Below are 13,042 nucleotides of genomic sequence, written 5' to 3'. Positions count from 1 at the left end.
CTTGCGCAGTGCGGTATAATTGAAGTAATTGAAACAGCGTTTACTGTCTAAAACTAGCTTTATACATATCTCTGAAATACAACCCTCCTGTCAGAAGTTTTAATCTATGAACGTCCTGTGGTCGGCATTCCAACGGATTCGACGTGGAAGGCGCCATTTTGCTTCTGGGTTCCGGATTGGACATGCAATGGCCAGTAGTGATCCAAGAATTTTGTAGTGGTACAAGAAATATTGAAGTACGGCGCTCTCTTCCAATATACAGACCTCTGAAGTTTAGAAAGGGCAGCGCCTTTAAGGCTGTCTCTTCTGACGGAAGCTGCGCATCCTACCGATGGATAGCGAATATCCTACCTGCCAACCTGAGGACATCTAAATTCGGGAGATACACCGCGTGACGGGAAAGGGGGGAAGGGATCGTTACACCCTTTTTTTAAACGCTGCCACAGCGACGACAGGAACAGCTGTAAACGGCAGCCAGTACAGTTATTAGACGTCTCGGCGCTCGTAATCTGGCCGGAGAAGGCGAGTGCGTGGGCGCATAATTAAGGAACACGCAATATGTCCCATGGAATTAGCCCCTTTGCGCTCCTAATATGCTTCATCGCATAACAACGCTGCACTGAGGCGAAGCTGGCGAGAACTAACCGATTATGGAACACTTACTAGATATTTCCTTCAAACGCATTTCTCTACGTATGTCTCCAACTGAAGCAAGCTCAGTTAAGCCTACAGTGCCTAAACAAATGACTAGGATCTAAATCCGACTTCGGCTAGCTATTTAGCGCATAACTGCAATTACGATGTAACTGTGCTGCATGATGTGGGTTTCCTTGTTTGTTTTTGTTGTTTTTTCGCGGTGTGGTTGGGGTAGTTTTAGGGGATAATTACGGCCGTGTCGGTCAATCGCGAGAGTTGGCAGGTATTGAATACGCATTATTAAGGAGTTGTAGTCATGTCGACCACCTGCTCACACTGTAATGTTCACCGGGAATTTTGGAGAGGAAAGCGGCTGTTAAATGTTCACATCACACACTGCCCAGTGGCGATTTAGTATAACTGGGACGCCTTTTTAAGCAAACGCGTTTATAGAACCACAACAAACGCACATTACTACAATGAAGTGCATTTTCCTTCGCAGCCATTCTCACCTATGGTATTCCTGAAACAATGTTTCATTTGTTCGGAACTGTTCCACCAGACTGTGCCAGTTCTGTGCGGACAATGAGCGAAGACCGTAGTGTTGCTTCGCGGTGTACGCGACTTGCCATTTGGGCTGGTCCATCTTGTTTGACTCGTCCAGGTCCATAACGAACGTCTCGTGGTCCACAATTGTCTGGAATAGTCGCATATGTGTTTAATCAGATTTCCATTAGCTGACATTTGTCTGAAAGACACATATTGTGTCTGTTCTAAATGACCAACTTATCAGAATTCAGTAGGCAGCTATACCGGCGCCGCCTACTGTACATTTATTACAAACAGTAAAGCAATCCTTTATCTAGTCATTACCGTTGTTATAGTGACCTAAAGTTGGATATAAATATCCAGACAAGCTGCGGCCACAAAGGCATGTTCTTGAATGTGCTCAATCTTACACCCCGTTCCTCCTCCCGAATGGAAAACACCCCGAAACGGTTTGAAGGTATTCTTCGAAAAAAATACGTATGTTTCCGCACTAGCAGCAAACACGTTACTTAGCTTTTCTCGCTTCGGGGGAAGATGAACAGCGAAAATTTAAAACTCTCCTTACAAAAAAAATGAAAGAAAGACGAATACCCAAGGCGCGTTTCTGCGGTGTCGCCCACCATCCACGGCATAGACTCGGTAAGCGGGGTTGCTGAAGACAAAGGTGGTCACACTTGGCGCCACGTACGCGACATTTGTTGGCTGCATCGCTCCTTTGGCGTCTTTGTCTTCGTAGAAAAGGTAGAACTGATCCATGTGCGTATGACCGTAGAATTGAGCCACGATGGTTGACTTGTACCTGCATATATGTCCAATGCAGAGACCAATAAGCATTATAAGTGCAAAATACAGTGCTTTATGATATAGAAAAAAAGTTGGGCCACCCGGTAGAATTTTCTTAAAGAAGGTACAGAAAATGTATGCTTGGTCACAGTTTCATCGTGAAACTTCATTGAGAGAAAGCCCTTTAAAAGTGACACGTTAATACATGGCCTTGTTATCGGCACAAGCATTTTGGTAAGTGTTCATTGACCTGAGGAGCTGGCTGAAATGTTGTTGCGTGAATTACGTATTAATCATATTACAATATAAATGATAACTATGTCGACGCACGACCGCGATTTCAGGTTGCAGCTACATCGTCAGTCTTCCTCCGAAACTCTTCAAGAAATCGTGTAGAAAGCTTGGGGCATAGCAGTAGAGATCAGACCTATTGGCGTGAAATAACCTCAGTGCCGGCCTAACTCCAAGGGACTATTCGTAATATGCGTCGTGGGCGCCCAAGTCAAATCTCCCAGCATTCGATGTATCTGTCTCGCGCAGCAATCTCACCGGTTCACGATGCGTCGAAAGTTGTCTGCCCAGACAGGAATGCACTCAACCTTTACAGGCGCCACATGTCCTATGATGTAAACCTTCTCTCCAGAAGCTTCGGCACGCTGGAGCTCTCTGGATAACCACTGCAGCTGGCCATTCGGGTCCGTGGAATTGTACACGAGCCACCTGTATGCGTCAAACGTGAATAAAACTACTTAGGATACTCTGACACAAAATTATTTACGACTACAACGTAATGAACAGCATGCCGCCTTGATTGACAGTGGTCTGTTTCAACTTAGGATGCTTCCACATGCCTTCTGCGCGTGCCCTTCTCGCCTCTAATTTGGCACCGAAGCTAACCTTTTAAGTAAACCTCGGGACAACACTTGTTGTACAAGAGCCATTAGACATACACTAGCATCATTGCGAAGCAGGCTATAATAGGGTACGTTATATAAAGGAGGCAACGAGTCACCGAGCCTATCTGCGTAGTTACCATAAGTTGAACGAACCGATGTTTTTGCAGGACTATTTAAAATAAGCAACTAGGTTTAACTACGCACGTCGCAGTAGAGGCAAAATGGCCTTTCGCGCACTGTCCCTTGTTGCATCCTGTTATAAAGATTAAAAGAAAAACCGAAAAGCTTTAAAATGTACGTTTACTGTGCCTGGGGAAAACTTGTCCATCCATCTTTCAGAGGATTCAGTCATAACAGGAAAGTGAAACACGTATTCAAAGAAGCAGTGGCAGCTTCATTGCACGTTTACAAGTTCGGGTCCATAAATGTACACAGCCCTTTAAAATTTACATTATTGATCGAAGACCGAATCGATCACCGCAATAGCAAGCATGGCAGGCCTGTGATGCTGCGCAGAGTAAACAGCACTCAGGAGCATATACCAGGCGTCATAGATTTATCAGACGTCGCGGTGAGTCCGTCGTTACCTCAGTGGTTACAGCATGGCGCATGTTTTGCGAGTGAAAATACGACGCCTGCCAGGCTATACCGCGCAGCTGCCGTCGAGACAGCACCCACACGCGGCACGAAGGAAATGCAAACGCGACGCGGCCTCGATGTGCGTCTTCATCCCTGATCACGCTTCGGGTTGTTTTAGAGCGCAGCTCATAGGCGCCCGTTACTGCGGCGAGAGTCGGCGTCCCTCGTAACCGAGTGAACGAGCCCAGCGAAGGATGAAAGAGCGAACGCGGAGCGTAGCGGGGGATGAAAGACGGCGATAGTGAAGAGAGCGTGAGGTGGAAAGCGGAGGTGGAGGGTATGGCGAAAGCGGGAGAAAAGAAGCGTAGTGCCGCGCAAGATGGGCCTCGACCACTACGAGATGGCTCCGGAGTAGCGCGCCGTCGCCTGTTCGCCGATGGCATGCGGCGAGCGCGTCCGACAATACTGCATATGGAAACAAAGCACTTCATGAACGGAGGTCTTTCTGCGGCGGCTGCTGTGAATCGCAACAACGCGTCACCCACGCGCTGCCTCTCGCGATCCCCCTATTAGCGAGAGTCGCGCCACACTTCGCTCCGTTGGCGAAATTCCGCAGGAGAGATTGTCCGCGCTAGCTAATATATCGCGAAATAAAAACACGTATAGAGCAGCGCTCAAGTTTCGCATTAGGGACCATCGGAATCGTCGGTGAATTATTTACGGTTGCGATTGCGCACATCGAACAGGACACGGCGCTGCTCGAGTTCAGTGATGAGGGCCTCGTTAAATGTGACTGTTCATGAAGAATACTGGACTGGAAAACGAAAAGTTTGCACAAGGCGCGTGTATCCAAACAAGAAAGTGCATGCCGCCCATCGTCCCGACCAGCCATCGAGGTGTTCCGCCAAGAGCATGCGCGCCCGGCAACACCATATGGTGGCGCTCTCCGAGCATCTCACTGTTACCGCCCCACAAAAGTGCAAATTAGCTTCATGTCACATGGATGCCAGGAAATGAGCGTGATGATGATTGCGTGATGTACGTACATCGGCGAATTTTATCAACGGAGCCTGCCATAAAATACTTTCATGTTAGAAATCGGCCCCCTAATTGTCTGACATTCGCAATTTACACTGTATAAAAACGCACCTGTCTTGGCGTCTTTCTTGGAACTGTTAAAATTCGATAAATTTGCTGTGGTATTGGTGACTGCTGTGATTGCGTGTAATGAACTCACTGTGGCACATACATTGCAATGCAAATTTCCCGGTCTTGCTGCAACAATGCGGCGAGTGAAAAAGTCGCAGTTTCACCCGTATGGTGAAGTATCGATTGCGATAGCAAATTAGTAGACATCTATACGAAGTAAGGATATTCGTATTATGGGCCGTTAAACTTCTAAACATGCGCTGACTACCTAAATTAACAAGCACGGGGTCATGCACGCACAAGAAAATATGAACACATCTCGCTCGATGACCGCGAAAGCTCGCTGTCAAAACGCTGCAGTCAGGAAGCGGGGCAGCAGCAGCGAGCGAATTGAACTTCGTGCTGTCTCTCGCTTCAACGCGAACTAAACGTCGAAAGCACAGCGCATGCGAAGCTACCGGCACTGGACGTACTTTATCCACATCGCAGATCGCTTTCAAGATGAGGCCCGCTCGAGAGTGCACTCTCTGCACGTCGCAGATGGCTGTCAAGGTACGGCACCCGCGAGGCCGCGACGTCAGCAGCAGCCACCGCTGAAGTATAACGTCCCTCTCCCCCCTTCCCTCACCTCCCCGTCTCCGTGCCTCCCGCGTGACAGAAGATGGCGCACTTCCGCCCCGCCTTTCTACCTCGCGGGCGCGAGATTGAGCCGCTGTCGCCAGCTGACCCTCGGAAGCTTTCACTCGCACATACAGCGTGCCGCGCACAGCGACGATGTAATCGTGTTTGGACTTTATACGGAACATCACGGTGACAGCGACGACAACGGCGATGGCAGGAATGCGCTTGGAGTGTCCATATAATTTCTATCGCAATAAAAGGAAGACGAACGAGCGCTCCAGAAGGGCGAGCCGAGGTCAGGTGGCGCGCGCACCAACGAACACCGGGGCGGACGGGAAAACACTGGCTTTGAGGTGAACGTCAGTGGGCTCTGACCAAACAGACTGGTTCGGAAGACGCAGATAGCATACCAACGAGTCCTATGGATCCCTAAGAGCGCCCGCACTTGCCTGGACCCTTCTGGCCTGCTTTAAGCTCTTGTGGTTACGGAACGAAACGTAAACGAGTGTCTCCCTGTTCTTCGACGATGTTTTTCTTTTTCTTTTTCTGGCCAGGGCCACGGCCACTGGCCGCGGCCCAGACGCACGGTACCTGCAACCAGCGGCCGTATTCTGTAACGCTTCGGTTTTCGAAGAATTCGGTTTGGCGGTGGCGTCACATTGGGGCGGCCCGTGGACGTACGGAGAACGAGTGGAAGGACAGAGGCCAATCGGCGCGCAGGTTTTTATATGGAAGTGAACGTCACAAACCGAGTACAAATATAGCAAATTACGAACACTTGGTAAATCAAAAATAATTTGTTGATGGTATTGATGAGACTTATATTTTTCATTATGAAACCTGTGTAACTTGTACTGGCGGTGAGTGACAGCGAATTTTGTTTACGTCGGTTGACCCATTTATGCCGCTTGGTGGGACGTGCTACGCTAACTTGGCGTTCCGCGGCTCCCAGAAGTTCCTCGCATAGGCGGTACACTGTCTCTTTTGAGAGTCTGAATTGTCGCCTGAATTACTAGTCTGTCATCTTAAAGGCGTCTTTCGATGTCGAGGTCGTCGCTGTCTCTGACGGAGGCTCGCTAATAGCGCGAGAACAGGCGCCAAAGTCACCGCACAGGCCGCCATTTTGTTCCGAGTGCCGCGATGCCGCCCGTGCACACGGCACGCACAAGCTCTCCACACGGCACACCGCGCTTCGGAAGCAGCGCACCCGGCTTCGCTTCGTAGCAGACGACAAATTCTGTTTCCGCGTGATTGACGTGTGCGTGACGTCATCAAAAAATGCGTTCGGCCCTGAAGCGATGGCGTCACCCAGGTGGCGACCAATCGCTGCACGCAAACTAAGTTCTTCGAAAACCGAAGCGTTACAGAATACGGCCCCAGGACACCTGTCCCGATCCACCCGATGTTCCTGCTTCCCAGGCCTTCGTAGTTTGGACCAGCCGGAGGATGAGTGCAGCTTGGGGGCTCGCCCGAGCCTGTCATCCGAATGCTGTAGCCATGCCGTGGCGACTGAAGTGGCGGCGCAACTATGTGTGAAGCCTACCACTGAAAGCAGCTCATGACGGGCGCTGCCAAGGTCTCGGCTCGCCCTCACCTCGTCCTTTAACGGGACCGTCTCGTCCATTGCGGCCCATCTCCTCATTACCGTCGAGGAACAGTGAAACAAAGTTTACGTATTGTTCCGTAACCACAAGAGCTTGAAGCACGCCAGAACAGTTCAGGCGCGCGAGGAAGCTCTTAATAAGTCATAGGACTCGTCAGTATATTGTTTGGTCTTCGGTTGGCGCTGTCGCTGAGTTGTAGTAGAGCATTTTCCATGTTGTGGGGGGCCATAGCCCCATCTTGCCAGTGACTTTTAAAACAAACCCCGTGTGTAACTCTAAACTTGTCTTTGTCCTTCCATTTCATTTGTTCACATCCGAAAACAGTGTGGCGAATATCCCAAGTATTACCGTGACCAATATTATGTAGACAACACAAAATCAACTGTAGGACAATTTCTTTTGCCAATTCGACAACTTGGGCAGGTTTGTGTACTAAGTTTCTATTATGCGCTGTGAATTATTATAATATTCCAGTCGTGCCTTTGGACTTGCTTAATGCACATCAATGTTGTCACAGCTACACATCGAACCCATGTAATAATCCTCATGTGCAACGGCTAAAATAGGTTTACGTACACAAATAACATAGTGTGATGGTTAGATTCCGTGAAGCCTCCTCTCAGCTTAATCGTAAAAAAAAAAATGCTTCCGCTGTCGGAGACTCACCAAGAACGTTGCTAGTGCGTGCACGTACTGAATGATGTCGGTGTCTGTCTTGTCTTAATTGTTCTTAAGTAGTATTGAGGGAGATTTCGTAGGTCTTCAGTCTATCCCGTGAAATTGCACAATTCAGGAAGTTTTTAAGTTTAATTAGACATGCCGTAAGGAGGGATAATTTTTCGGACATTGTAGGAAGTTCATTGTAAATAGTAAAAGACAGTGTGTGAGCCAGTTGTAGAGGTTATATATGCAATGGCACACAACTTCAGAACCACGAAGGACTCACATTATAGCACGGCGCATGACATTCAAATATTTGCTGCTTAATTCATTATAAACACTCAAAATCAAATTATCAGCGGATATGCGGTAATGCACGCGATTGGTGCTGATAGGTCGCTATCAGCAACGGAAATAAGTCCACCCGTTATTTTACCTTCGACGCCGATCTTTCACATGCGATATCTCGCTGACGTCGGGCCAGAACATCTTAGTGTCAAATTATTAAACAATTTCTCATCAACAGAAGCAGCCGCATTACAGCTGTTTGATTGCTATGATGTGTAACTATTGCAAATTCGCACAATTTCGAAATTCTAAAGGTGATAGTCTTAAGAAAAGATCATTTGAAGAACCTTCAGCTGACACGCACTCACCAGTTAAAAACGTAGCACAGGTTGGTGTTGAGCGAGATGACACGGAAGCCCTTGGACACTTCGACGGAGTAGAAGGCGCCCCTACAGCGAAGAAGGAAAGGCCAATTTCCAAGTTTTGCGTCGAAGACAAACGCTGTACTTGTTTCCATTAGCAAGCCCAAGATGAAGCAAGGCTGAGACAAAGACGCATTACCCGGTGAGAAAGTCATTATGCATAGGGTATCCCTGGTAAATGATCATGCTGTTCCTATATGCCGCCGAAGCATTCAAGTACGGCACACTGGCCTATTTCCTCCGACAAACCTTTTGTTCATGTTTCGCGCACACTCAAATTCTACACTTCATCTGCTTAAAATCAGCCGCAAGCGTCACTTTTCGGGAATATTTTCGCTTCGATTGGATTGCATATATTCTTCAGTTACCTTTGCATGCAGTTTTTGCCACCATTGCACATAACCCAATTAGTTGCAGCGCACATCTTGCGTAGGAGCTCAGAATAATAATTTTGTTCACCTCCTGCTTTCTAAATATTCTTTTACAGCGAAGCTGTTAGGCTGTAGTTGGTCGGCAGTTCTCGTGGCGTATACACCCCAAAAAAACGGCAACTGAAAGAAGGAGTTTGTGTTTGACGTCCTGCTTAGCAGAATTATGTTTTTATGTTTCCTAGTATATTCGAAAGACAATCCGTTGCTATCATGTCGGTAGGTTGTGTATAAGTTATACTTTGAGAATTTTGTGGCGGTTTTCACTTTGAGAAAATCAATCACTTCAATAACGTACTTCCGCTAGGCGGAGGGCCTACAAGAATGAGGATTTATGCTGTGCTAATAATGGTACCGCCACCTAGCGGTCGTGGCCGCTCAGACAAACCTCGAACCGCAACTGGAACAGGGTTTTGTTTTTCAGTTTCCTCGTAACGTATTTGCGCTTTCTCGTATATTCGAATAACAATGCAAAGCTATCATGTCTGCAGCTTGTGTGTAAGTCGTACTACTTTACTCATTGTCTGACGCAATCTTGTTTTAAACAATAATGCAGACCAATAAGGTGCTTGCGCTTGGCAGACGGCCTAGGAGAATGGGGATGCATGCTGGACTTGCGTGTGCGCGTGAAGTACGTCCCTTGTGGTGGTGGTAGTCTACCGTCCGCATCAGCTTCGTTGTACATTCGCTTTCACGAGGTGGAATGGCGGTGGAAATTTTTGTTTCGTTTCCTTTTGTGCTAGGCAGCGTATACCAGATTGCTTATTGGTTAACCACGTGATATTTCCACTTGGTCGTTCTGAATGCGGCGTTGCCTAGTTTGTTTCTTTTTTTTTCTCACGGTGCTATCTACAGCAACAAAAACTGTATACCCGCGGTGGTGGCGTAGACGCTTTTGTGTTGCGCTGCCAAGCCAGGGGGGCTCGGGATCAAATACCGGCAGAGGCGGACACCATTTTGGTGAGGACGAAATGCAAGAACATCCGTGCAGTAGGAGCAAGTAATGAACCCCAGCTGGTAACAATAATTCTGAAATCCCCCACTACGGCGTGCCTTACAATCCTATGCTTGTTTTGGCACGTAAACTCCCGCCACCCAAACTCTCCCCCCCCCCCCCCAAAAAAAAGTGTTTGACGTTGTTTTCTAGCGAAAGTAATGCGACTTTTCTTGGATCATTGTTTTTTCGCAGTTTTCTGCTGCCACAGGCGCAAAATTCTGGACTCTTCCTGTGCCTTCGGCATGTGATCAATACTGCTTCTGCTGAACAACTTTGCGCATTGAATATCAGGTGCACCAGGTTTGTAATCTGCTTACGGGTGATTTTGAAATTGCTTCCTACTCCTGAAGAATTCCCACCAAACAATGGTAACACAGGCATAGCAATAATTATTACCTCACGGTCACAGCTCCTCGTAGATGACGTTACTGTCGTTGTTCGAATTACCATTCTCACTGAACAGTTTCTCAGTAGTTTTTGGCTGCTCTCTCTGTTATTACACTTTTGGTGTGCCCGTACTTACTGCCTTATGCTGTTCTTCGTACTCTGCGGGAGGAAATCCATCCAGTGTTCGGAAAACGTGTCGTATAGCCACTGTGTGGAGAAGTTTGCGACATTGTTGACTGGAAAGCTGCGAGAAGAAAAACGAGGACAAGTGCTGTATGGCGAAGCCATTGTCACAATTTTGCCATTCTACTGCCTCCACCGAAAACTTGAACTCTATGTGGAATCTCATCATAAATGTCAATATGAACAAAGAATGCGTTGCAAAAACAGCCTTCCATTGCAAAAGCGCAGCGTTATGCCATGCTGGTCTTTTGTGTCTGCGTTCCTGCAAATGCACGTCAGAGTGCCAAAGCGGTTAAGATAACAGTTGTCATCCACTTTTAATAGCCTTCTTTTACTTCACACTAATGTGAAACATTACGTCCCACTATGATCCCTTCTACAATCGAACCCTTTTTTTACCTGTGTATCAAAAAAGTGCTGATTTGTGCTTACAAAATAAAACCGCAGTTGCCTGCTATTGTCACAATTATGTGCAGAGTGAAGCACGTTTTTTTCTTAATACCTGTTGATCGGCACAGCTTCGTGGTTCCCTATAGCTGGAAGGACAGTTGCGTTAGGAAAATACTTTCGCATAAGCGCCGATGTTACTCGCAGGTTGTCAAGCATGTCCTCGCGTGTGGCTTTCCATGGATCGTGAGGCGGCAAATCTCCGGTCCACAGGACAACGTCAACCTGTATACGAAACGGGCAGAGCATAAGCAGCTATTGCATCGGTAGTATCGAGTGAGCGGTTGAACATATCAGAGAAAAATGTAAGTTCGAGGACTTCAGTGTCGTCTCGGTTAAAAGCATATTTTTCTAGGTCTCCTAGTGTTTTCCTCCATATCAGCAGGCACGCGCACAACAAGAATTTAGTTTGACAGTTCACTATAAGTTGTGCCCTCTAAGTAGCACTAGAATAGCAGAGGCACAACAGAACAATCTTGGTGTTGCAGATTCGCAGAGTGGGTCATCATGCTCAGTATTCTTTGCGTTTGAACAGAATTTGCTGTGAAGAAAAAAGATGTGGTAGGCTATGACCCTATGGTTTCTCCTTCATGAAGGTCTTGCTCGGGCGAAACATCATGTAAAAGTAATATGCAGCCTGGAACTGAATTAATGATCACATGTTTTCAAGTCGAGCATTTCTTGTGCCATAAACCGAAGCTAGATGCTTTGTGCCATACATACTCCAATAGGGCTCTCACAAATTCTGACAATTTTCTGTCCACTTCATCTCATGCACTATCCTACAGTTCCCAGTCTTGAACATCTAAAGGATCTGTTTTGACCAAGCGGCAGTAGTTTTGCTTGATTTCATTTCCATTGAGGAGTAGCGTCCATCGGCTGTGTGCTTTTCGTAAAGAATCCAGATTGTACTCAGCAAGGGCCACTTTGTGGACGGCTTGCTAGCCGGTCATGTCTCTGCATGACCGGCTTGCAGATGAATGGGGCTGAAGACAGCCCGTGTCTGCTGCAAGCTTCACGATTCATATTGTGCTGGGATCTCAATCGTTTTCCAGGAGGGTTTTAGAATCCTTGCAGCTGCACTGAGGCTGTCTGAATGTTTTTATGAGTACATGGGATCGTAAAATGTGGAGAGGGGAGGGGAGGGGCGCAGGAGTGTTGAGTTTTACAAGATTTTTCTTGTAAAATTTACAATTGTGTTTCACAAGGTATTCTTTGATATATGCCCAGGTTTATGGAACTTATAATGGATAATCCCGCCAAATAGGTAGAGAACAGAAACCTAATCGACGTCTGATTATTTTCCGTACCTTACCGTTCAATAAATGCAAGCAGTAACGCCCGATACCTATTCTCTGTCGCACTCATTGCATGAGATATTCAGAGACGCCATTTGATTGAAGGGACAGTAGCGTATCGATGTTATCTTCAAATAGGTTCGGCTGCGTTTGCCGGTCGAAGTAATGATCCAATGTGTTTGCTTGCCAATTCAGCCGCCACATATTATCTGATTCACTATTGTATGCTTCCAAACGAAGCACACCGGATAAATTCACCAGTGCAGTGTGGTCGCGTGCTCCCCTATATTGTACACTTGACTCTACAGCTGCCTTAAGCATAATCCATACACGCAACACACGCAGCGGCCGTACGTCTATGGGTAATACAGAGTTATGCTGCACAGTTAAATAGACTCAGGAAGTTCGGTGGCGCACTAGCGGTAAATGCGAGAAAAATGCATGAGCATTGCGGTCGCGCCTCTTGAGGTCTCGTATCGATTATTTGCCGCGCGGTCACCACATTGCAAAGTGGTGTTCAGGAGCTCACTCGACACACGTCCTGCCTCTTCATGGAGGGAGCACTATATATATATATATATATATATATATATATATATATATATATATATATATATAAGAAGCCAACAAACAGAGAAACCAATTAATGAAATGGTAAATTAATGGAAATGCAAATGGATGAAAAGAGAACTGTCCGCAGGTGGGGAACGAACCCACGTCTTCGCATTACGCGTGTGATGCTCTCACCATTGAGCTACCGCGGAGCCGTTTTCCCATCCACTTTCTGGGGTATTTATGTCTTACAACTAGAACTAACCCAGGGAGTGTTATCCAGCGCCACCGCCACAAACCATGATGGATGGATGAAAGTGGATGGGAAAACTGCTCCGCGGTAGCTCAATGGCAAGAGCAACGCACGCGTAAAGAGAAGACGTGCGAAGACGTGGTTCTTTCTGCAAAAATACTTGAACCCTCTCACAACCCCCATTGACTTTCTTGCAGATTCATCAGTCATTCTTCGAAATATAATTTTACTCTGAGCTTCCCTCACTTCAAAACTTGTCCAGCTTATACCATTTTGAACGGCTTCACTTGTAGTCTTCCCATAGGCGCGC

General features: G+C 47.1%; 1 protein-coding gene across 2 annotated transcripts in view; it reads right to left on the bottom strand.

The window, feature by feature from the left end:
* The window catches only part of LOC119461723 (sphingomyelin phosphodiesterase), a 125,074-nt gene that overhangs the window by 4,066 nt on the left and 107,966 nt on the right, over positions 1 to 13,042 (bottom strand). For both annotated transcript variants that reach the window (XM_049672038.1, XM_037723093.2), the window contains exons 6-11: positions 10,685 to 10,854; positions 10,136 to 10,243; positions 8,134 to 8,214; positions 2,518 to 2,688; positions 1,777 to 1,984; positions 1,149 to 1,333 (exon numbers count right to left, since the gene is read on the bottom strand). In XM_049672038.1, the coding sequence (XP_049527995.1) occupies positions 1,149 to 1,333; positions 1,777 to 1,984; positions 2,518 to 2,688; positions 8,134 to 8,214; positions 10,136 to 10,243; positions 10,685 to 10,854 (923 nt within the window). The remainder of the gene's footprint in view (positions 1 to 1,148; positions 1,334 to 1,776; positions 1,985 to 2,517; positions 2,689 to 8,133; positions 8,215 to 10,135; positions 10,244 to 10,684; positions 10,855 to 13,042) is intronic.

The sequence above is a fragment of the Dermacentor silvarum genome, chromosome 8, assembly GCF_013339745.2.
Source record: "Dermacentor silvarum isolate Dsil-2018 chromosome 8, BIME_Dsil_1.4, whole genome shotgun sequence".
In the NCBI taxonomy this organism is placed as follows: domain Eukaryota; kingdom Metazoa; phylum Arthropoda; class Arachnida; order Ixodida; family Ixodidae; genus Dermacentor; species Dermacentor silvarum.
This window is presented reverse-complemented; position numbering and strand designations above follow the sequence as displayed.